Source organism: Canis aureus, chromosome 21, assembly GCF_053574225.1.
Source record: "Canis aureus isolate CA01 chromosome 21, VMU_Caureus_v.1.0, whole genome shotgun sequence".
NCBI classification, from domain to species: Eukaryota; Metazoa; Chordata; class Mammalia; order Carnivora; family Canidae; genus Canis; species Canis aureus.
In genome coordinates, this window is record NC_135631.1 from 45,991,936 (window position 1) to 46,014,138 (window position 22,203).

General features: G+C 42.9%; 1 protein-coding gene across 4 annotated transcripts in view; it reads left to right on the forward strand.

Moving 5' to 3' along the window:
- The window catches only part of POU6F2 (POU class 6 homeobox 2), a 477,797-nt gene that overhangs the window by 340,460 nt on the left and 115,134 nt on the right, over positions 1-22,203 (forward strand). For all 4 annotated transcript variants that reach the window (XM_077864097.1, XM_077864101.1, XM_077864098.1 and 1 more), the window contains one exon: positions 14,218-14,516. In XM_077864097.1, coding sequence (XP_077720223.1) covers positions 14,218-14,516 — 299 coding nt within the window. The remainder of the gene's footprint in view (positions 1-14,217; positions 14,517-22,203) is intronic.

Below are 22,203 nucleotides of genomic sequence, written 5' to 3' on the forward strand. Positions count from 1 at the left end.
AGTTAATAACTGTTTCTCACGTTTATGGGGGAAAAATAATGGGATCGAATGTTACATGAGTGCTTCCTTGAGCTGCTTCTTATTCCACACAAATGTATTTTCTGTCATTTAACTCATATGGCATTAAGAAGGGAAGGTGTCAGGGCACCTGTGTGGCTCAGTCGGTTAAGCATCTGCCTTCAGCTCGGGTCGTGATCCTGGGGTCCTGGGATCAAGCCCCACGTTGGGCTCCCTGGTCAGTGGGGAGCCTGCTTCTCCCTCTCCCTCTGCCCCTTCTCCTCTTTGTGCTCTCTCTCTCTCTCAAATAAATAAAATCTTAAAAAAAAAAAAAAAAGAAAAAGAAAACCAGGACTATGTCATAGTTGGTGCTGTACTCTGAACCTCTCAGAACAAAACAAAAAACCCCACTCCTGCTTATTCCTATGTTGGAGAATGAGCAGAGCCTAGAGAACTGTCATCCAGGGGGGTCTCATCACTTTCAAACATACTCTTCCCTGAGCCTCTGCCGAACCCCAGAAGAGAAGGAAACCAGTTATTATGGGAGGGTTAGGATTTGCTGATGAATAAATTTGGTCTCATCTGTCGAACAAATAGATTTCAAATCAAGAATAAATGTTGCCATAGATAGTCTATGACTCCCTGCAGGTTATGGAAAAATCAATCAAGCAAAATCAAGGAACATGTAGAACCTATCCACGGGAATTGAGTCAAAATGCACATTCAAATCCTAGCAGTTCTCATCTGATATGCTATTAACACCTGAAGAAGATTTAAAAATCTGATGTGAAAAAGCAGGAGGGGGTTATTTAAATCTTTTTTGGAAGGAAGATCTTATTTTAAAAAAGGTTTAGTATCGATATAACTGCATTTTCATCCTTTACTCGTGTTGTATGCTTATTTGAAGAGCACAGTATCCACCCTAGGTTCCTCAAGAGCTAGAAATCCGTCACAGTGATGCTTTTCCCAGTGCTTAGGAGAGTCTGGTGAGGCTCCTGCTCATCCTAGCTAGTCACATTTACTTCTAGCTCTGGTTTTCCTCTGCACCTTTCAAGAACTTTTTTGGTATGTCTTTCTCTTCTCTCCTTTGTATTTCTTTCTAGACTACCTGAAAAGCTTTGCCTTTAAGAAAACTGCATCCTTTTAAAAATCTATATGTATATACTCCTCTTAACACCTATATTTACATTTTTAATCAATCAAAGATATTTACTACACTCACTTAAAAAGCTTCTCTCTGGTGTGAATTTTTTTTTAAGATTGTATTTATCTATTCATGAGAGACATAGAGAGAGAGAGAGGCAGAGACACAGGCAGAGGGAGAAGCAGGCTCCATGCAGGGAGCCCGAGGTGAGACTCCATCCCAGAACTCTGGGATCACGCCCTGAGCCCTAGGCAGACGCTCAACCGCTGAGCCACCCAGGAGTCCCATCCATGCAGCTTTATTAGAGTATTTACTGATAGATAAGTGGGTAAAGAAAATGTGATACATATGTATACCATGGAATATTATTCAGCCATGAGAAAAAAGGAAATCCTGCTGTTTACAACAACATGGATGGATCTTAAGGGTATTAAAATAAGCCAGACAGAAAGACAAATACTGTATGATTTCACTTATATTTAGAATCTTAAACAAACAAACAAACAAACAAACCCTGAGCCCATAGATGCAGAGACCAGATAGGTGGTTGGCAGAGAAGTGGGATTCAGAGTGGATGAAATGGGTGAAGCAAGTCAAAAAGTATCAATTTTCAATTATTAAGATATGTAAGTTCTGGGGATATAATGTACCGCATAGTGAATAGAGTTAACCATACCATATTGTATATTTGAAAATTGTTAAGAGAGAAGATCTTAAAAGTTCTCATCTTGCAAGGAAAAGACAACTGTAACTATACAGAATATACTTATATCAATCGTAATGATGTTGTACACCTAAAACTAATACATTATATGTCAATTATGTCTCAAAAAGAAAACAATTCTTAATTAAGCTTATTTTATATTGAAAACAGTTCATTATTTCCTCCAGAGCCCGATATGTAAATATATAAATCATAAATATATAATGATAAGGACGCCTGGGTGGCTCAGTGGTTGAGCATCTGTCATTGCCTCGGGGCATGATCCTGGGGTTCCACGATTGAGTCCTGCATCGGGCTCCCTGTGAGGAATCTGCTTTTCCCTCTGCCTATGTCTATGTCTCTGCCTCTCTCTCTGTCTCTTATGAATAAATAAATAAAATCTTTAAAAATATAAATATGTATATAATGATATATACAAGCATGTATGTGCATATACACTGTATATAAGCACATGGTGTGTATATGTACACTGTATATATAAATTGTGTGTATATAAATACATTATATCCATGTGTAGATGTATTGTATATATGCATGTTGTGTATATGTACATTATATATACTGTATGTGTGTGTGTATTGTATGTATGTACATTGTATATATTTGCATTGTAGACATGTACATTTTTTATCTACATATACGTATATAATTTCTTCATCTATGAAATGGTCATGTTTGACTACAACAGACAGAGAAACATCTTTAGCTTACTCCTAAATGGGCCACTCACAGTATTAGTTCCACGTATATGCATGCATACATTTGAGTCAGAAAAAACAAGATGATGGGGTTCCAATGTCAAGTGAGTTTGGTGAGTGTTGCATGAAAAATGTTAATCAGGTTTTCTTAAATGCTGAAATTCTAAGTTATTGATATTCTCTAATGCTCACTGTGGGTTTCCAAAAATAGAATGCAACATGCAGTGTGTCTCCCAAATTATTTGTCCACAGAACACTATTTTTTTCCTGGGATCCTGTGGAGTGATGTTTCCAAACACGTGTGACTATGAAGAACTAATGTCTATTGCGGACTTTTCAAAAGAAGGTTTATACCACTGTTGGTATCATCAATGGAACACAAGGCGAGTTCTGTTCCATCCAGCCCAGGGAGCTCAAGGAGCTCAATGTAATTATTGTCCTGGAAAGGATCCAATATCCTTATACTCACTCACACCAAAAGAGCTAGGTTTATAAAACCAGAATGTCTTTTTTATTTACAAAGAGAAATATAGTTGTCAAGGGGACCTGATATGATTGTCCATTGGCCAACAATTTCTCTGCTTATAGAAGGACAAAACCATGAAAATCCTAATATTGGCAGAAGATTTCCAGATGACCATGAATACGGAATTAGGCATGTCAATTATTCAAAGATAATATAGGCACGAATATCTGTAAGAGGGGGTATATTGCCACCTGGACCAGGTAGGTCATGGCTCCAGAACACCACCCCAACCCCACAACTGGTTTCTGTAATGCGGCTCTTTCTGTGCTTCCAGTAATAACTAACCTCTGTCTGATGGGTAGTTCTTTCTATTGCTATATTAAAACTTTCATCAGTTCCAGGCCTTCAATGGAACTGAGTTCTAAGCAGTATGACAGCAACAACCATTTTTGCTTTGTTCAATCCTATGTCACCAGCATTCTGTTCAGAAATTAATTGACCAGTGTTTTGGAGTCTGGGGACCTCCTATCCCTTTAATTTGGCTTGATATATATATATATATATATATATATATATATATATATATATATATCCACACAGATGATCTACATTATATGAATAGGTAGGATTAAATGTAGATATGGTGGTATAAATGCAGGTGGATATTATACAAATAGATATTAATGTGGTGCTGTATTTAATACATATAAATAGATATATCCTTATCTATATAGAGAAATAGCCAAAGGGACCTAATATGATTGTGTTTTGACCAAACCATTATAGACAAGTTCCATGGAAATTCCTATCTTGTCACTCTGAGGGCATTTCTGAGCACCTTCCTGGGCCTGCTACAAGTATAATCACCTCTGATAGTAACTATTAGATACTGTACTGTGGTTGTTAGAAAGTTCTCTGATTCTTGGATGCTGAAGTCACTTCCCCCCAGTAGAGAATAAGGAGTTCCTGGAATTTATACCCCAGGCTCACTTGGAGCTGATGACTGCCTGGTGCAGGAGGAGGAGAAGTTGAGCTTCAAGACAGGATAGACTCTGAGTGTGGTTTATGCTTCAGAGCCCTGGGGAGAGGATGAGACAGGGGCGGGGTGGGGAGTTTACCTGAAATTGCACCCCTGCTTTGCTTCTTGCAAAAAAAAGTTTTCCTTACTCCCTTCCTAGTTTCTTCTGTAAACCTTCTTTATAAATCACCGGCACTTGAAGCCTCGGTTCAGGATCTGCAGCTTGGAAAAATCCAATCCAGGAGACTGACTTTATAAAGTTGTTGGGAGGATGGATGGGAACTATGAGGGCCTAGTGCCTGGCCCCAAAGAATTAGCTAATGTCATACAAGATGCAGCCCAAATGTTGAAACTGATTTTCTAAAAATATTTCTCGACGTAAATGCATTATGTGCAGCAGGTTGTTAAAAATCATTTCAGTTAGAAGGTTTGTAAAGAAGCACAGCTCTCAGCTGTACCCCTCCCTACCCTCAGTATTACTCCCCTAAGGCAATCACATTGAACCATTCCCATAAGGTCTTAGGGGTTTATCTCTAGGTTTCTGAATACTTTCCATTTATATCTGTCTCTTGATTTATTAGCTGGATGTCTCTCGTGTTTATTTCTTGCTATGGCGCATGGGGTTTCAGCTCATTAACGTCTCCTTCCTTTTCCTCCCTTCTCCTAATGGAAACATAGCTCTGGTTTTAGTTACCTTTGTAACTTGAAACAGCATCTTTAAATCCCCATTTGTTCAGTCACCTATGGAGGGGGTCTCTTGATTCCCTATTTAGTGCTCTGGTTCTCACTTCTCCTCCTCCCACCCAGCAAACTTTGACTTCCACATTGTCAAGGATTTTAGCAGCATTTATGTTCTCATTAAATCTGTCGTGCCTTATTTACAGGCTGTTTCAAAAACTGAAAGCCAGTAAACACTCTTAACCTTAATATGGCTACCTTATTATTTTCCGCCGAGCCAAGAAGCATGTTGTGATCACATGGCCTTCTAGTCCGGATTTTAGTGCCACTCAAAATATTCAAATAGGTTCTCCTTTCATACCTCACCAAGTACTCAAAATCATGCCACATCTCATTGCACAAGTGGGTCATGTTGTCTATTTCTTTTATTGTTTCTTATAAAACCATACCTTGTTCTTATATTGTTTGTTTTGCCTAAAGTATCTTATTACCCATCTTTTTTTTTATTGTGAGAAGAAATATATACTTTCTTTAGGAAGTGGCTACCATCTTCCAGCTTCTTATTTTTCTATAGCATTGAATCTGTCCTACTGTTCTTCTTGGAGCTCAGTGACTTCTTGTTCTGCTTTGGAACAACCACTTCATTTCTTGACTGTGGCTTTCCCAGACACCTTTTGTTTTTGCTAAAGTTTCTAGTTTCCTTTCTTTTTTACCATGTTTTCAAATTCCCTCAATATCTCAAATACTCTATCACTTCTATGGCATCTTCCTCTTTTCTGGAGATATTTCATCTAAGCCTTGTCTTTCTACTGCAATCTAGACTCAGTGCTTTCTAGAACTTCCAGACACTGTTGTAGTGGGACTCCCTGGGTATGGCTCGCTTGTGCGTCACGCACTGCTCCCTGGATCTTAACTCTTCCTCTTTCTTGGCTCATCAACTTATTTTGCTGAAGTACCTTTCGATTTCCTAAGAAAAAAGGTGCAAAGATAAGACGTGTAAGTTTTGGCAAGTTCCAAAATGGGCCTTACTCTGCTCTTGCTGTTGACAGAAAGTTTGACCAGTGATGGGACTCTTGGCTGGGAATCATCTTGCAGAACTTTGAAAGCATCGTTCCACTGATTTTAGCCATACAGTTTTGCCAATGGGAGGTCCAATGCCAGTTTGATTCATGTTGCTTTGTAGATGGCCTCTTACTTGTCTCTTAAAAACATAAGACAGAACGTAAAGACTGCTAACTCTGGGAAACGAACTAGGGGTGGTAGAAGGGGAGGAGGGCGGGGGGTGGGAGTGAATGGGTGACGGGCACTGGGTGTTATTCTGTATGTTAGTAAATTGAACACCAATAAAAAAAAAAAAAAAAAAAAAAAAAAAAAACATAAAATCTTTTATGTTTTTAAAAAATCTTTATCTTAAAAAAAAATAAAAATAAAAAAAATAAAAAAATAAAAAATCTTTATCTTTGGTATTCTGCAGTTCCATGGGAGAAGTATCAGGATGTGAGCCTCCTCTCTTTCAACTTGGTTGGAACACAGAAGCCAGAGGCTTGGAAGAAAGAACACTGAGAGCTCAGTGTATTGGGTTGAGATTGGGAACTGACTGGCTTTTTAGGGTACATAAAAAGAGGACTTTACTTTGAGGCACCCACATCCACATTGGAAACCTAATTCTTCCCCAGACATGCTTTTCAATTTCTTTCAAGGAGAGCCTTCCCGCAATTTTTCCTGAGAGTTTGGGTTGGCCTACCTCTGGGCCCTTCTGCAGGTGGTGATGAATGATCAGGGGTCAGGGAAGGGCCACAGCCCACCTCTGAGCCCTTGGCCTCCCCAGTGCATTCTGGGAAGGTGCAGCTACTTTTGGGATGGCCTGTGCCGCAGCCTCTTCCTTTTTGCTTTGCTATGAGCACGCCTTTGCTTTTCATCTACCTTGTTTAATGGGGCAGCTAAAAGCTAACATTATGTCTCACACTTACTACTTGTTAAAATACTCCAACAAGAGTATTCCCCAAAATGTCCACAAATGTAGTAATGGGTGGCAAATGGCCCTCATATCTAAAAGAATGTGCGGAAGATACTGAAAGATTCCCAGGTGTCTGTTTTCCCTTTTTTCCAAACAGTGATTGTGTGTCGATACCTCTTTGCTAGTGGAAGAACAGATTCATTTTTTTGGAAAAACATTCTCGAAGTGATGCAGATGGAAAAGCAAGCTGCTCCAGATGAAGCCGAGGGAAGAGCCCCCCCACTCACGCCTGGGCTGCTGGGACCCCCAAGGGCAAAGGCTCCTGACCCCTTGAGTGGTGCTTTAGAATGCAGAGTTTGGCCTACTCTCTGGAATCCTCTTTTCTAACAAGCTCCGCAGGTGATTCTGTCCACAATTTGAGATAGGCCGCTAGAGTTGCCCTAAACGACCGACTGTAAGAAGCTTGTGTGGTTCTGCAATAGCCGGTAATTTGTAGGGATTTTTAATTGGAAGGATTTTGTTCTCTGTTTTCTCCTGATATCCCAACAGATACGGAGATCTCTGCCTTAAATGCAAATGGGAACAAATGACAGTTAAAAGATGTTTCTGGAGCTGACAGCAATGACCACGTGTGAGATGGGTATATAGTGTACTTTGAAGCAGAACTGATTTTGCATGTTTTTAACACCGTTGCCAAAAATAGAGGCGACTTTCCCCCAAAGTTTTCACCTGCACTTTTTCAAAGTCTTCCTTTCCTGGCACCCTGTGTTTTTCCATGCATTTTACAAGGCTTCTGTCCATGAACACAAGGTGGAAATGCCCTTAAATGAGGGAACTAAAGGGTTCCTGACCTGCACACTTGCTTCTGCCAGCTAGGATGGTATATTCTGGGGTGCTGGGACAGGGCAGACATCCAATTTTACCAAATCAAATTCCTCTAGTTGGCTGTTCTAGATTCCATTCGTTATGCCTCTTCTATGGAATTTAATGGGCAAGAAAATGAACAATAAATACAGCTTTAGGGAAGCCAAGTCTACATCTTCCTGATGAGCACGAGTTTTCTTTTTGGTAGCCCATGAGCCCAGTGATTTGTAAGGCTGAAACCATCTGGAGAACTCTTCCCTGCCACCAACAATGCCCTAGAGACGACAATGGCACAGAGTTCTATGGACAACATAAGCTGATACCCTACTCGGTTACTTGCCTTAAAATGTCAAGAAGCTGAGCCCAGTGAGGCTGCTGCCCCAATGTCTAAGTGTAGACGAGACATTCTCTAAGCATGAAGGCAAACTTGTAACACAAATAAATTGTACCATAGCCCCTCCCCACCCTCATACTGCTCAGACCTCCCCGCCCTTCCTGCAACCCCATGTCTCTGTTCCTTATCAGGACTCACGTCTCACACCGAATTAGCATCTTTATCCTCTGAGACATATTTGCATTTCGTACCAGCAGGCTTTCAAAAATGTTTTGCCTGCAGCAGGACAGAGGTACACGCTGAATGATTCATCACTGAGCAGACACTTCCAAATTAGCCTCAGTAGCCAGGCGCCTGTGCCACCTTTCCTCAAGAGCAGAGCCTCAGAGGGCATCCTAGTATGAGTGAGCAGTCATCTTGTTCCAACCCGCAGGAGGAGATAGGCTGACCCATCCGTACAACTGGTTCTCTTACATTCAGGGCTTGGCAGGGCCACGTCTGAGATTGAGTCCTCCCTCCTACCCACTAGCTACATAAACTCGGGAAGGTCAAGCCGTGTGAACTTCTGAGCTCGAGGTTGGTATGTACAATGTGGCAGTGATAGCATCTATCCATGTTGTTACCTTGGAAAGCTAACTCATTCATATTAAATGAAAGTACAGTGGGCATAGCAAGTTCCTCCCTTTGCCACCCGGCATCTTGCCGCCAGGCATCCTGAGGCCCCGCCTGGGTCCCTCCCTCTCCTGCACCACGCAACATCCTTGCTGGCCGCTGCTCTGAGTCCTCAGAACTTGTAAAGATGCCCAGAGTAGAGATGGACTGTCCTATTCCCTTGTGGCATCCCAAGACACTATAGTTTGGTCCCCAGTGTGTGGATATGGAGAAACAGCTTTTATTATTATAGGATAGAATTTGTCATTTGAACCATTTTTAAGGTGTGCAGTTCTGTGGCATTAAGTATACTTGTGCTGTCCAACCACCACCACTCCCTACTTCTAGAACTTTTTCATCACCCTCTCCAGAAAAACCCATACCTGTTAGCAGTTACTCCTCATCTCCCACCTCCAGTCCCTGGCGACCACCTAATGTGTTTTCTGTCTATGGATTGGCCTGTTCTGCACATTTCATATCAACGGAATTATACAGTATATTGCCTTCAGCATCTGGCCTCTTGCACTTAGCATGACACATTGCCCCTTCTGTTTTCACTTGGCACCTTTTGTCTCCCTAGGACCAAGCTTGCACCAGGGGACAGGGCTAAGGATGAATCTGAACAGCTATTACCATGCTGCTCTTTTCAGGATTCCGGGTGCTTTCAATGAAGAACCCTCACCAGGTTCTTTCTCCCTGGCATGTGTCCACTACCCTCTGTAAATGTCTTTCTATGAGGCTATTCCAGGTCCCAGACACGCCCGGAGGTGTGTGAAGTGTCAGCAGTGAGTAATAGCTTGTACTCCTTCCCTGCCAGCTGTCAAACCTAAACCACCAGTTTGCCAACCGTGCCCGCATATGCCTGAGCCTGGAAAGTCCAAGGAAATGCTGAAGTTGAGATCCCAAATGGTGTAATTAAATTACTGCAATGTTATACTTTTTATTAACAAAAGTAAACCCTTCCTTTAGTATTTGAGTGCCATTCTGCTTGCTCTGATGCCTTGGAGGCATAAAACACATCTTTATTTCTCCAGAATCTTTCTGGACTTGCACTTCATATGCAGATATGCATGGTACTTTCGCTTTTCCATTCCTCTGCCTTAGAAGTAGTCTTATGTAAATCCCAGCCAATGTAATTCTGATCCTCTGGTGGTATGGCTCTAGTATCTGTGAGGAAACCCTTAACAAGGATTCAAAAGAAGGAATTTTTTCTAATTTACAGTTGACATATAAAAACTGAACAAATGGAGAAATGGAGGAGTCTTGGCTACTCCTTTATCATACTGAATTATTTATTTGGGAGTTTCAAGCTACTGGTTTTGCCAAAGTGTTCTCTCTAGGAAATTCAGAGTTTGCTGGAATTTTGTTCCATGTTTCTTTTATAAAATTGTAAATTTAAAAAAATGTTAAATGTCTTAGTGTAAATTTCTATGCATCTCTTTTTCTTTCATAGCTACTGGTTTTGTAGTTAAATTTTACATTTACCAATAGTGTATAATAATTAGAGAGGAAACAATCATAAAAGGATGTAATTACGAGGGAAGAAAGTAAAAATCTTTAATCTTCCATGCATAGGGTCAGTTTCACCCCTAACAATCATCATTTTATCTGCCTTTTCTAGTTGAATGTCTTTGAACCTTCCTATCTTGTGTTTCTCAATGTGCTTTATATAAGGAGCCATACAGAGGTTCCATGCTTTATCAGTTAGTTTCTTTCTTTCTTTCTTTCTTTCTTTCTTTCTTTCTTTCTTTCTTTCTTTCTTTTTCTTTTTTTCTTTCCTTCTGTTTATACACTTATGTAGGTGGCTTTGGTGTTCTTTAAACCAAAGTTACATTCTTGTATGACACTCTCGTGCTTTTCTTTGCATCCAGCACATACCTAGCCATATTTTATGGCCCACGATTTTTGCTTGCAGATGCCAAATTAGTTTATATAACTCAAAGAGGTCTCATTTAGGTTAATTTAATGCCTTTTCAGGCAAGCTGCAGATTATGGGAAAGAAATAGTCAAGTAATGTGAACGCACCAACATAAAGGAACGAAGACACATTTGGAACCGTGTCTCATTAGTAGGTTAGGGTCCGCTGCACCTACCCATCTGCCAATATCTGTCTGCCAATATTCCCCAGTCTATCCTGTTTCTAAATGCTGATTTAGATAAATGCTTTTCTAACCAAAATGAAACAGTATGGTACTTAAGTCAACCATGAAAATAAGCACTGACATGTGTGCCCCCCACCTGAAAGGAATCAGGACAAGCTTGATTTGAATCAGGCAGGAGGCCAGATGCAATCAGATTCCCAAAATCTGTAAACTCCACCAAAAGGAGAGATCAAATCCCATTCCCTCAGGACTTCAGATTATGGAAGATCCTGGGATGTCAGAATTGAGCTGGGCTCCCAAATCTTCAATAAAATGTGATTTTGTACAATAGGAATGGGCAGGTGACAAAACCAGACCATTCTCTTAGGGTACCAATAAATGGGAAGACTGGGTACTTTTTCTAGAGAGACTTAATTTTTTAGGGCATTTTTAGGTTTGTAGCAAAACTGAACAGAAGGCTGAGAGAGTTCCCTTTGGGTATTTTGTCGCCCTCTCTATGCACACTATCTCTGCCTCTGGAGTCCCAGAGCACTCCGGACTTCCATGCAAAGGTGGACACAGACTGGACCAAGAGTTTGAATAGATGTAGAATAATTCATCAACCCAGTGAGGACTCGCCCTCCCAGCTGGTCTAACATGGAAGGCCTACAAGGTACCTGAGAGCACGGATTGGTATTTGGTGCCCCTGGGAGCTGTCGAGCTACCATTTCACCAATATAGGTGTGCCTTGCTTTGAACAAACCCAATTTTTAAAAATATTACTAATAAAGAAACCTAATTATATATTTAAAATCTGACTTACACCAGAGGCTAATTGGGAGTGACCCATCTTTCCAACACTTTCAAAGATAGGCTGTCTACCTTCTCTAAAGTCTAAAGTCATTCAAAACTTCCCAGAGCCTCTGTTCCAGGCAGTCATTCTCCACATTGTCCTTCAGAAATATCACCTAACCTCTGAAACTAATAATACATTATATGTTAATTAATTGATTTTTAATTGTTATCTATATGTTAATATCATATATGTTAATACTATATATTAAACTAGTAATATATGTTAATTGATGGTCCATCGTTTAAAAAACAAACACCAACATATAATTAGCATTATACATTAATTAATTTAAATTAAACAAAAAACAAAGCATCTAATATACAAAAAAGAAGAAGAAGAAGGAGGAGAAGAGGAAGACGGAGGAGGAAGAGGAGGAGGAGGAAGAGGAGGAGGAGGAAGAGGAGGAGGAGAAGAAGAAGAAGAAGAAGAAGAAGAAGAAGAAGGAGGAGGAGGAGGAGGAGGAGGAGGAGGAGGAAGAAGGAGGAGGAGAAGAAGAAAGAAGAAGAAGAAAGAAGAAGAAGAAGAAGAAGAAGAAGAAGAAGAAGAAGAAGAAGAAGAAGAAGAAGAAGACAAAAGAAAAAAGAAAAGAAAGACCACGTAAGCCATGCTGTGTCATCTGGATGTTTCTCACATTCCAGACTGTAATAATAATACCCTCTCTTCCTTCTTTCAAGGAATGACCCTCACTTTCTTGAACCCTCTCTGCTATGGTTCCACAACCTCCACGGACACTGCCTTGGCCTCTCTAACCCACAGAAACCCCCCTGTCCTGATTCTCTGGGCCCTTTTGGTCTACCAATAAGCAGGACCCTGTTACCCCCAGACCTGATTGTTTTTTATGAGTTAATCTCATCTCCATAAGTAGACCATGACACTCCTTGAAGGCAGAATTGTGACCTTAAACCATACATATTGCTCGGCACAGTACTAGTGCCTAGCTCATGTTCCATACATTTAACAAGCAATTCTTAAATCTACAGGAGTAGTCACTGCTTGATTTTCTTACCAAGTTCTCTAGGTGTCCGCAACATATGGTTCAGTGTACACATACTTGTCAAGAATGTACTTGTTGTGTGAAGGCAGGTGGGTATGCAATATGCCACTTTCCAGAACCACTAGATTTTTTTTCCAAAGGAGCACTTAGGGAAAAAAAGGGGGACTCGTTTAATGTTACAAACAGGTGCTATTACTGTTGAAAATGTTGACAAACTCTAGGTAAGGAAGAAACAGGAAAACATTTCAGCCAAGGCATACAGGTTCGACATGGATCCTTGTATTTGTTTGTAGTCTTGTTGGAAAGCTTTGAGACTGAAACTCAGGCAGAGAAGGAAGTGAACTTGTAGCAGTAACTTTCTCTAGATCATTCTTTGGCCACACTAACAGTCCTCCTGCTGCCGACATTGCATAGTGCGAGATGGGGCATGTGAGAACCTAAAAATTAGGGTGTTCAGTATTAAGAAGCTTGTCCCACCAACTCTTACTTTTCAAATAACAAGGAAATCTTAAAAAGATGATTTAGTTCTCTCCCTTCCTGCCCTGTTTTTGAGGTGCTAACATGCGTAGTCACCACTGTAGAGTTCACAGCAGCCTGCTTTTACCCCTCCTGCCCCAGGGTTTGAGGGTGAGAGGGCCCTGACTGGCAGGCAAAATATTCAGACTCCGGCTTCTGTCTCTGCAAAGCAGAGAAGAATGGACTGTCTTTAAGGATTTTTTTTTTAATTTATTCGAGAGAAAGAGAGAGAGAGAGAGGCAGAGACACGGGCAGAGGGAGAAGCAGGCTCCATGCAGGAAGCCCGACGTGGGACTCGATCCTGGGACCCCGGGGTCACGCCCTGGGCGGAAGGCAGGTGCTACACCGCTAAGCCACCCAGGGCATCCCAAATTAATGCATTTGTTAAAAATATTTATTTATTTATTCATGAGAGACACAGAGAGAGGGGCAGAGACAGAGGCAGAGGGAGAAGCAGGCTCCATGCAGGGAGCCCGATGTGGGACTCGATCACGGGACCCCAGGATCACGCCCGGGGCTGAGGTTGGTGCTAAACCGCTGAGCCCCCCGGGCTGCCCTGGACCATCTTTAAAAACAAACACAAACACCTGGGCACCTGGGTGGCTCAGTGGTTGCGTATCTGCCTTTGGCTCAGGGCGTGACCCCCAGGTCCCAGGATCGAGTCCCACGTCGGGCTCCCTGCATGGGGCCTGCTTCTCCCTCTGCCTGAGTCTCTGCCTCTCTCTCTCTCTTCTCTCTCTGTCTCTCATGAATAAATAAATAAAATCTTAAACAAATAATAAATTTAAACATTAAAAAGACACCCAACCTGTGGAAACTTGACCCTCACACGTCTAAGCAAACTGGCCAGGTCCGAAGCAGCAGGTGGTCCGGGTGATGCAAACGAAGAGCACAAACAGTTGGTGCTCTTAACTCCAGTTGAACGCGGACCCGAAAGGATTGGGGGGAGGGGGGGTGAACTTTTACAACCGAAAGCCCTAAAGCACAGGTGTGTTTGCAGGCCAGCGCGGAGGAAAAGGCGAGGGAAGGCAGGGAGCAGGCTCCGCGCAGCCCTGGCTGCGGGCTGCACGCGGCTCCCGGGGTGCAGGTGCCTCTCTGCTCCCAGGGCTCCCCGCAGCCCCAGGCCCTGCGTGCACCCAAGGGGGGGCCGGGGAGCCGCCGCGTGGTGCAGGGGAGGGGGCGGAGGGGCTCTCGTCCGCGGCGGGGTCCCAACCGCACGCTCCCTTTCTCTCCCCGCAGCTACCTCATCCCTGAACTCCCAGCTCCAGCAGCTGCAGCAGCTGCAGCAGCTCCCGCCGCCCGCCCAGCACCCGCCGCCCGGGCCGCCCGCGCAGCCCCCGCAGCCCCCGCAGCCGCAGCCGCCGCCGCCGCCGCAGCCCCCGCAGCCGCAGCCGCAGCCGCAGCCGCAGCCCCAGAACCACAACCACAACCACAGCCGAGCGTCCCCGCCGCAGCAGAGCGCAAGCCCCCCTCAGAAAGCCAGCCAGTCGCCGGGACATGGCCTGCCGTCGCCGCTCACGCCACCCAATCCTCTGCAGGTACGCGCCCCGCCCCCGAGCGGGGGGGCGGGGGTGGTCACGGGGGGTCACGGGGGGCTCTCCCGCGCCCCCCACCGGAGCCCCAGGGCCCGCTGCAAAACTTAGCATCCCGGGCTGCAGCGGCGCCTCCTCCTAACGGATGCCCCCGCCCCGGGGAGGAGGGAGCCCACAGCAGGCAGCTGGGGGATGCATGTAAACGAAACAAATCGGAGCCCATTGACGTTGCCCTCCGCTGGATAAATGTTTTTCTGTTTCCTTCTGCGAGAGGCCGGCTCTGGAAGTGCACTTGTAGCCTGTAATAATTCCATTTTATGATACTTTCTGAAGGCAGCCAAGATAGCATCCAATTAAAATTATTACCAGCACCGTTTTGTAGCCCCGTGGAGAACTGTATCTCCTGTCCATGAGGCACGGTGGTTATTTCTCTGTATTATGAATACAACGGTGTCTTACCTTAAGTACTTTGTGCTCTTTTGTTTCTATTTTTCTAAAGACTCTCTGGGGTCAGGAGGGTAAAGAAATTCAGCCCCCGTCTGTGTCCCAGATTCCAACCATTCCAACCATGGACCGACAAGTCCTCAAAAAAGGAGGCCGAGCGCCTCAGCAGAGCCCCATCCTTATAAAACAGTAAAGCTCCGGTGCCTTTACTTTATTACCTTGAGGCAGGGGGCATCCAAAACAGGTAGTCAGGCTAATCAGGAAAGCTTCTCTTTTAACGTGCCCTCATTCAGGAATACATAACTTTGAAAGTTCAGAAAGTTGTTCTTAACTCAGAGGCCTTTAAAGTAAATTAGGTTCAAAATGTAATGACTGTGATGTCAACACCCTCAGATCCAGAAATTAATAGCCCAGGTTTTGACGGTCATAATGATGGTTTCCCCGGTGAGATGACAGATGATTGAGTACGTTTGAAGCACAGTGACAAAGTCCAACAAAGCGAGCAGCCCAGGTCCTCCTTTCAAATGCCAACTCAGCGCCTTCCTTAGGCCTCGCTCTTGGGGTGCACGCAGCCCTCCACTACCTGAGGACGACAGCGGCAATGCGTCCTCAGGTCCTCGCCAGCAAAGTATGCAAGGTCACGCTAGATTGGCACACAGACAGAAAGGCAAGTGGATTAGAGACTTAGGAATTTTGAACTGACTGTGTTTGTTATCTGCTAACTTTGTTTCCGTGAACTTGAATTCTCAATGGTGGCCCGAAGTTTTTCTTGGAAATGAAAGCATTTGAGTGAGATGAGTAATTGCGTTTTCCCTGGCACTTGGGTCATGTCTACTTTCAACGTGAACGTTCTCTTGAGTCGGATGTGAAGATGTATTTTTTTTTAAATCTTACAAGTGTGAGACAGTGTAATACCTTTGACCTGGGCGGACAGGAACACGGGCTATAGAAATCTTCCGTGGGCACTTGACACCTACAGAGAAAATAGGTACAATCAAACTTACAAGATGCACAACTGGAGCCTTCCTGATGTTTTTAGCATTTGGAATTCAACTCCATTCTTCCAAAGAATGAGTTTAATGCTTTTTAGGAGCTGTTAAATCAGACGGGCCTATACACCATCTAGTTAAACACTTCCTCTCCCTGAGCCCCTCCCCCCCCCCCCCCCCCCCCCCCCCCCGCCGAACAGGTGAAATTACCAAATAAAAAAACGGGTCCTGCTCTGAGGGATGAGGTTACTTAGCTCAGTCCTCAGTTATCCCATATAGTCCAGTGTTCCTTACAGCAGAGCAAAACTTCGAGCTCTGTGGACATCGGCCTTTTCTGAACACTATCAACATCTTATAGATCTCTATTGGCCAGGGAAAGCCAGGTGTGGATAACCCACTTCAATGGCTACTAACAGGACTCATGGATGAGATGACCAATCCGCCCCATGGAAATAAATTCTATTAGGAGAATCTCCAAAAGTTGTCTTAACGGTTTCCTATGAAAGCCCATTGGGTAAGTTTCATTTTGTGTTGTTTTTGCAAGAAATGAAGGCTCAGAGCCACATTTCTTTCTTTCCAACCTTAAGAGAATATTCTAATTTTTTGCTCTTGGGGTTTTAACTTATAAACTTATGAAATACATTGGTAAGGCAATCCTCCAACTTCTGTGGACCTAATGGATGACCACCGAAGGAATGATTTGGTAGAGCTTTTAAAGATATTATCGGGTAGACAGAGAACTACTTTTGAATGAATATATATCCGTAGGAGTAAAATGATTTTTTGCCTTCACAATAGACATGTGTAAAGGAAATGGAGAATTCCATGGTTTTGAAATACTGGGTTTTTTTCCTACACTAGCTGAAGGGTTTTCGAGTTTGTGGAGCACAAAAGATTTGAACCTTTTAAAAAGAAAACTTTAAAAGGACCTGCAAAGATACTTAACTCTCAAAGGTAATGATCTTAATGAACAAGAATAAAGTGGTTTTGTTTGAAGATTCTTAAGGGAACAAAGATCAACTAAATTCACATGTGACAGTTTAAATTCTATTTTACAACTCTTTATTTTCATGTAGGCTTTGTCCTTTTACATTTTTCAAACCCTGTTTGGGAAAGAGTAGTTAAGAACAATGCAACTTAGGTTTTCAGGGGAAACCAGTAATTCAGAAGGTTTAAAAAACAAACAACTTTGAAGGATAATAAGTATTTCTTATTACAGAGGCTGTTGTATCTCAAAAAAAAAAAAAAGTAAATAAAAATAGCTAGCGTGAGTCTAATTGGGCGAGGTCATTTCTCGAAATGAAAAAAAAAAAGATGAAAAGCCCTGGCAGGCAGTATCACTCTAGACTGAAATTCTCCGAATGGTTCTTGTTGGGTTTTCCTCTAAGATTGCAATATTAGTTTTTCACCCTTTTACTCAATCCCATGAAATTTACTGCATTTACAAAACCCGAATGTTGCTTCAAGACAGAAAGGAGTCTAGAGCATTATCACTTCAGAGAACTAATTTTGGTTGCTCAGGGTTACAGGAGAGCTGGTTGTCCAATGTGAATAACAGAAGCTGGCCCCTGGAGGGCTGTCTTTAGAATCTTCATTGAGACTCAAGAGCTACCCACCGATGAATTCACTCTCAGCAGGGATGAGGAGAGAATTTATCCTTCTCAATATAAATAAGAAGGACTTTGATTTACAAAACATGTCTGAGGGTTGAATTTAATCCATAGGTTCCAGGATAAAAATCAACCCATACTTCTTACTTTTGCTCTAACCCATTGGCTGTGCCAGAGTCTGAAACTAGAAATACAGAATACGTTGTTGGGTAGGAACAGATCAGAAACATAAACAGAAGCAGCTTTAGGGGAGAAAACATAGGGTCTCATTCCTAGGTAGAAAAAAACAATGTTCAGTTTTAATTTGAATATATAATTTTGATCTGGATAAAGACCCTACGAACATAAAAATGTTGAAATACCCCCTTCTCATGATCTTTGAGATGGCTTTTCTTGAGCCCATTCCTTGGGAGTTTTTATTTGCTCTAAGGAAATTCTAAACATTGTGTTAAAGCCCCAGTGCCTTCAGGTTCATTCCTGTGATCTGGAGGTGAACTGGATGTGGCTGGAGTCATGGTGCCATGGGAATAGGAAGCTGGAGGCTTTGAGGTCTTGTTCTTCTTCTGAACCTTCTTCCAATTAGCTGACAACTTTGGACAAGTCACATTAGCTCTTTGGACTTCATTTTTCTCGTCTGCTAAACATGTGGCCTAGATGATTTTTAAGATCCTTTTCAGGCATGCGAGTCTATGTAAATGTTGGTAGGCCTCTGTGTTGGCCATTGAAAACTCGATGGTCCCAAAGATTCTCTGGGTATTCTTCAAGGTCAGGTTAATTTCTTCCCACCCAGCTGGGTGGCAGAGTGGAAAGAGTATGGGGACACACCTAAGTGTGATAATGATAGCAGAAGCAGATTTTATCTTAGCCAGAGAATCCAAATTAAAGTCAAGTTTTTATCCTCAGAGAGTCACTGCTATAAACTCTGGTCCCAGATTGCTTTTCCACACCTATGCATTAGAGAAGCTTAAGAAACCAAATGCTGCATTTAACCTTGGCCGTCTGCATGCCATCTTGCAAGGCAGGAGGCAGGATAATCTTTTCCTTTTCTTGTTGTATTGCACATTTTAATAAATAACAGAGGGAGAGAGGTCAGTGGAAGCAGTTAGGGGAGGGAAAGTTATCTGGGCTTGTATGAGGAATGAGAGGCATGGTCACCTCTTCAGAGGTGAAGTTGCTCGAGAGATAGTGTAAAATTGTTCTCGACCGTGTGCATTTGCCAAGGAAAGGTCTCGTTACCACTCAGGCATCCAGGAATAAAACTGTGTCCAAATTCCACCTCTGCTATGCAGTGGATACAGCCTCCTGATCTCATTTGGGATGTTTTCCCACTGGCAAACTTTCAGGACTAAGTTTCAAAGAGAGGATGGTACATTATCACTTTTTAAAACCAAGAGCCCAACCCTTTGAGAAGCAGTTGGACACTCTCGTGACTTTCATCCTTTTTAAAGCAAATGGTCTCCAGCAGCTTCTTCCTATAGAAAGGCTCCATATAACACTCTATGTTAACTAACTGGCATTAAAATAAAAACTAAGAAAGAAAGAAAGAAAGAAAGAAAGAAAGAAAGAAAGAAAGAAAGAAAGAGGCTCAGTGCCCTGGGCCAACCTCCTTTCTCTCTAGAAGTTAGTCTTAATTTAGCACAGAATTAGTCAAAACTTTGTGAGTCTAAGTTTTTTCATCTCTAAAGGGAGGGGATAAAATTAAACACGTTCTCCAGCTCCGTCTTTCCTCCATTCTATTTGCAGTTTCATGTTACAAAGCTCTGAAACTGTGTCGGGTAACCCATGCAGGTACAGGGGAAAAATACAGTCTTTTTTTTCCTACTCCTCCCAGGTTCCCAGGTTGGAGCCCATCAATTAGAGTAAGAAAAGACAGACTAAGAGGAGGAAAACAAACTAGGGGGCTTATTAACTCTGGCAGCACACAATGGAGCACTCAGTGATGAGTAACTCAAAGGGGGTGGTTAGAACTCAGGTTTATGTGGCATTTTAACAAAGAGAACAATACATTTGTAGAGAAGTGACAAGACAAGAGAGAAGGACTTGGAGTTTCTGGGGTGGCAAATTGTGGGAAGGCAAATAAGGGGAATTACTTTTTTTTTAAGATTTGTTTATGTGTGAGACAGGAGAGAGAGCATGGTGGGAAGGGGCAGAAGGAGAGGGAGAGTGATTTTTAAGCAGGCTCTGCACTGAGCATGAAGCCTGGAGCCCAGACTCAGTCATGGGGCTTGATCTCAGGACCTTGAGATCATGACCCGGAGCAGAAAGCAAGAGTCAGATGCTTAACCAGTTTAAGCACCCAGGCGCCCTATATTGGGAATTTCACAGGAAGTAAAGGCTAATTTCGGCAAGATCTGTTATAGATTCCTCTCATGCTAAAAAGGGTCTCCAGTTCTTCTTAGTCATCAACTGGTATCCTCCTTGGTAGAAAAGGAAGGGAGGGACATTTTAACACATTTATGTCCTGCTTTTGGCAAATAAGGGAATGTCAGAGAGCTTTTCTTTCTTCTTTTTTCTTTTTATTGGAGTTCAATTTGCCAACATATAGCATAACACCCAGTGCTCATCCCGCCAAGTGCCCCCCTCAGTGCCCGCCACCCAGTCACCCCACCCCCCTCCCACCTCCCCTTCCACCACCCCTAGTTCGTTTCCCAGAGTTAGGAGTCTTCCATGTTCTGTCTCCCTTTCTGATATTTCCTACCCATTTCTTCTCCCTTCCCTTCTATTCCTTTTCACTATTATCTGTATTCCCCAAATGAATGAGACCATATAATGTTTGTCCTTCTCCGACTGACTTACTTCACTCAGCATAATACCCTCCAGTTCCATCCACGTCGAAGCAAATGGTGGGTATTTGTCACTTCTAATGGCTGAGTAATATTCCATTGTATACATAAACCACATCTTCTTTATCCATTCATCTTTGGATGGACACCAAGGCTCCTTCCACAGTTTGGCTATTGTGGCCATTGCTGCTAGAAACATTGGGGTGCAGGTGTCCCGGCGTTTCATTGCATCTGTATCCCTGCTGGGTCGTAGGGCAGGTCTATTTTTAACTCTTTGAGGAACCTCCACACAGTTTTCCAGAGTGGCTGCACCCGTTCACATTCCCACCAACAGTGTAAGAGGGTTCCCTTTTCTCCGCGTCCTCTCCAACATTTGTGGTTTCCTGCCTTGTTAATTTTCCCCATTCTCACTGGTGTGAGGTGGTATCTCAGAGAGCTTTTCTTATATCTCCTTCTCCATGGTCTTCAACTTAAAACAATCCCCATGCCCACATGACACGTTGTGGGGTGGCATATTCTGTTACCGTTTATGGGCATATTGCATAACCCCTTTGTGGTCTTGGTGATTCTAAGAGAACTCAGACCTCTCTAGGCCTACATGAGGCTAAATCACAGTGTAGAATTCTCCTAGCATCGGGCAGCCCAGGTGGCTCAGCGGTTTAGCGCTGCCTTCAGCCCAGGGTGTGATCCTGGAGACCCTGGATCGAGTGCCATGTCGAGCTCCCTGCATGGAACCTGCTTCTCCCTCTGCCTGTGTCTCTGCCCATCTCCCGTGAATAAAGAAGTAAATAAATAATCTTAAAAAAAATTTCTCCTAGCGTCGACCAAGACACAGATGAAGCAAGGGATGCACTCAGATGCAAAACTCAAGGTGTCCCCCCAAAATGCATTGTCCAGATAGATATTTTAACACAGTATTTTTAAAAATGAAAATGGGTACCAAAATCCATGATGAACTGAATATCAGAATCTTATTTTTTTAAGATTTTATTTATTTATTCATGAGAGACACACACAGAGAGAGAGGCAGAGACACAGGCAGAGGGAGAAGCAGGCTCCATGCAGGGAGCCCAATGTGGGATTCCATCCCAGGACCCCAGGATCACTCCCTGAGCCAAAGGCAGACACTTAACCGCCAAGCCACCCAGGCGTCCCCGAATATCAAAATTTTAGATAGAGGATCAGTAACAATCTTGAATCATATTGGAGTCTGGGGCAAGAGGAGAAGTCAGTAATACTGATTTTATTGATCATGAATTTTTGGCATTCATTCTGATTTTTTTTTTAATATCCCATTAGATGTTGTTCATCTTAATTACTGTGTTTTGGGGCAAACTCTTACATTTTGTGCCTGAGATGACTGCCTCACTTCCCTCACCCTAACCCTCACAGTTTGGGTACCAGCTGTGTATATGATTTACTTGACAAATATTCTCCAAAGCCAGTGACATTGTGTCCACTGAACATTCCATCCAGGCCTTGGATCCCACTTTCTAGTTGAACTTGAAAATTGCACCAAATTTTGCACAGTAGAAAAGCAAGTGTGTGTTGGATAGTGGATCAGAGCAGGGGGGTGCAGTGGAAATCCAGATTCTCACTAAACTTTGTAAACAAGGGTCTACTAAACCAGTCATTTTGATTGAATTGTAATGTTTCTAATTTGTTTGGCTGGCATTTTTCACTGAACTAATTTATGGTTTTATGAAAACAAGTAAGTTTGGTGACAGCGGTACAAGTATCAATGTGTAGGCAACATCCTCCCAGAGCAATTCAGACTGTGAGGAGCTTTCAAAAACTGGAAGAGTTCACGCAGCATGAGTTAGGCTTCCCCTTGAGCTAAGCAACCAAAAGAAAATTCGTTGTTATT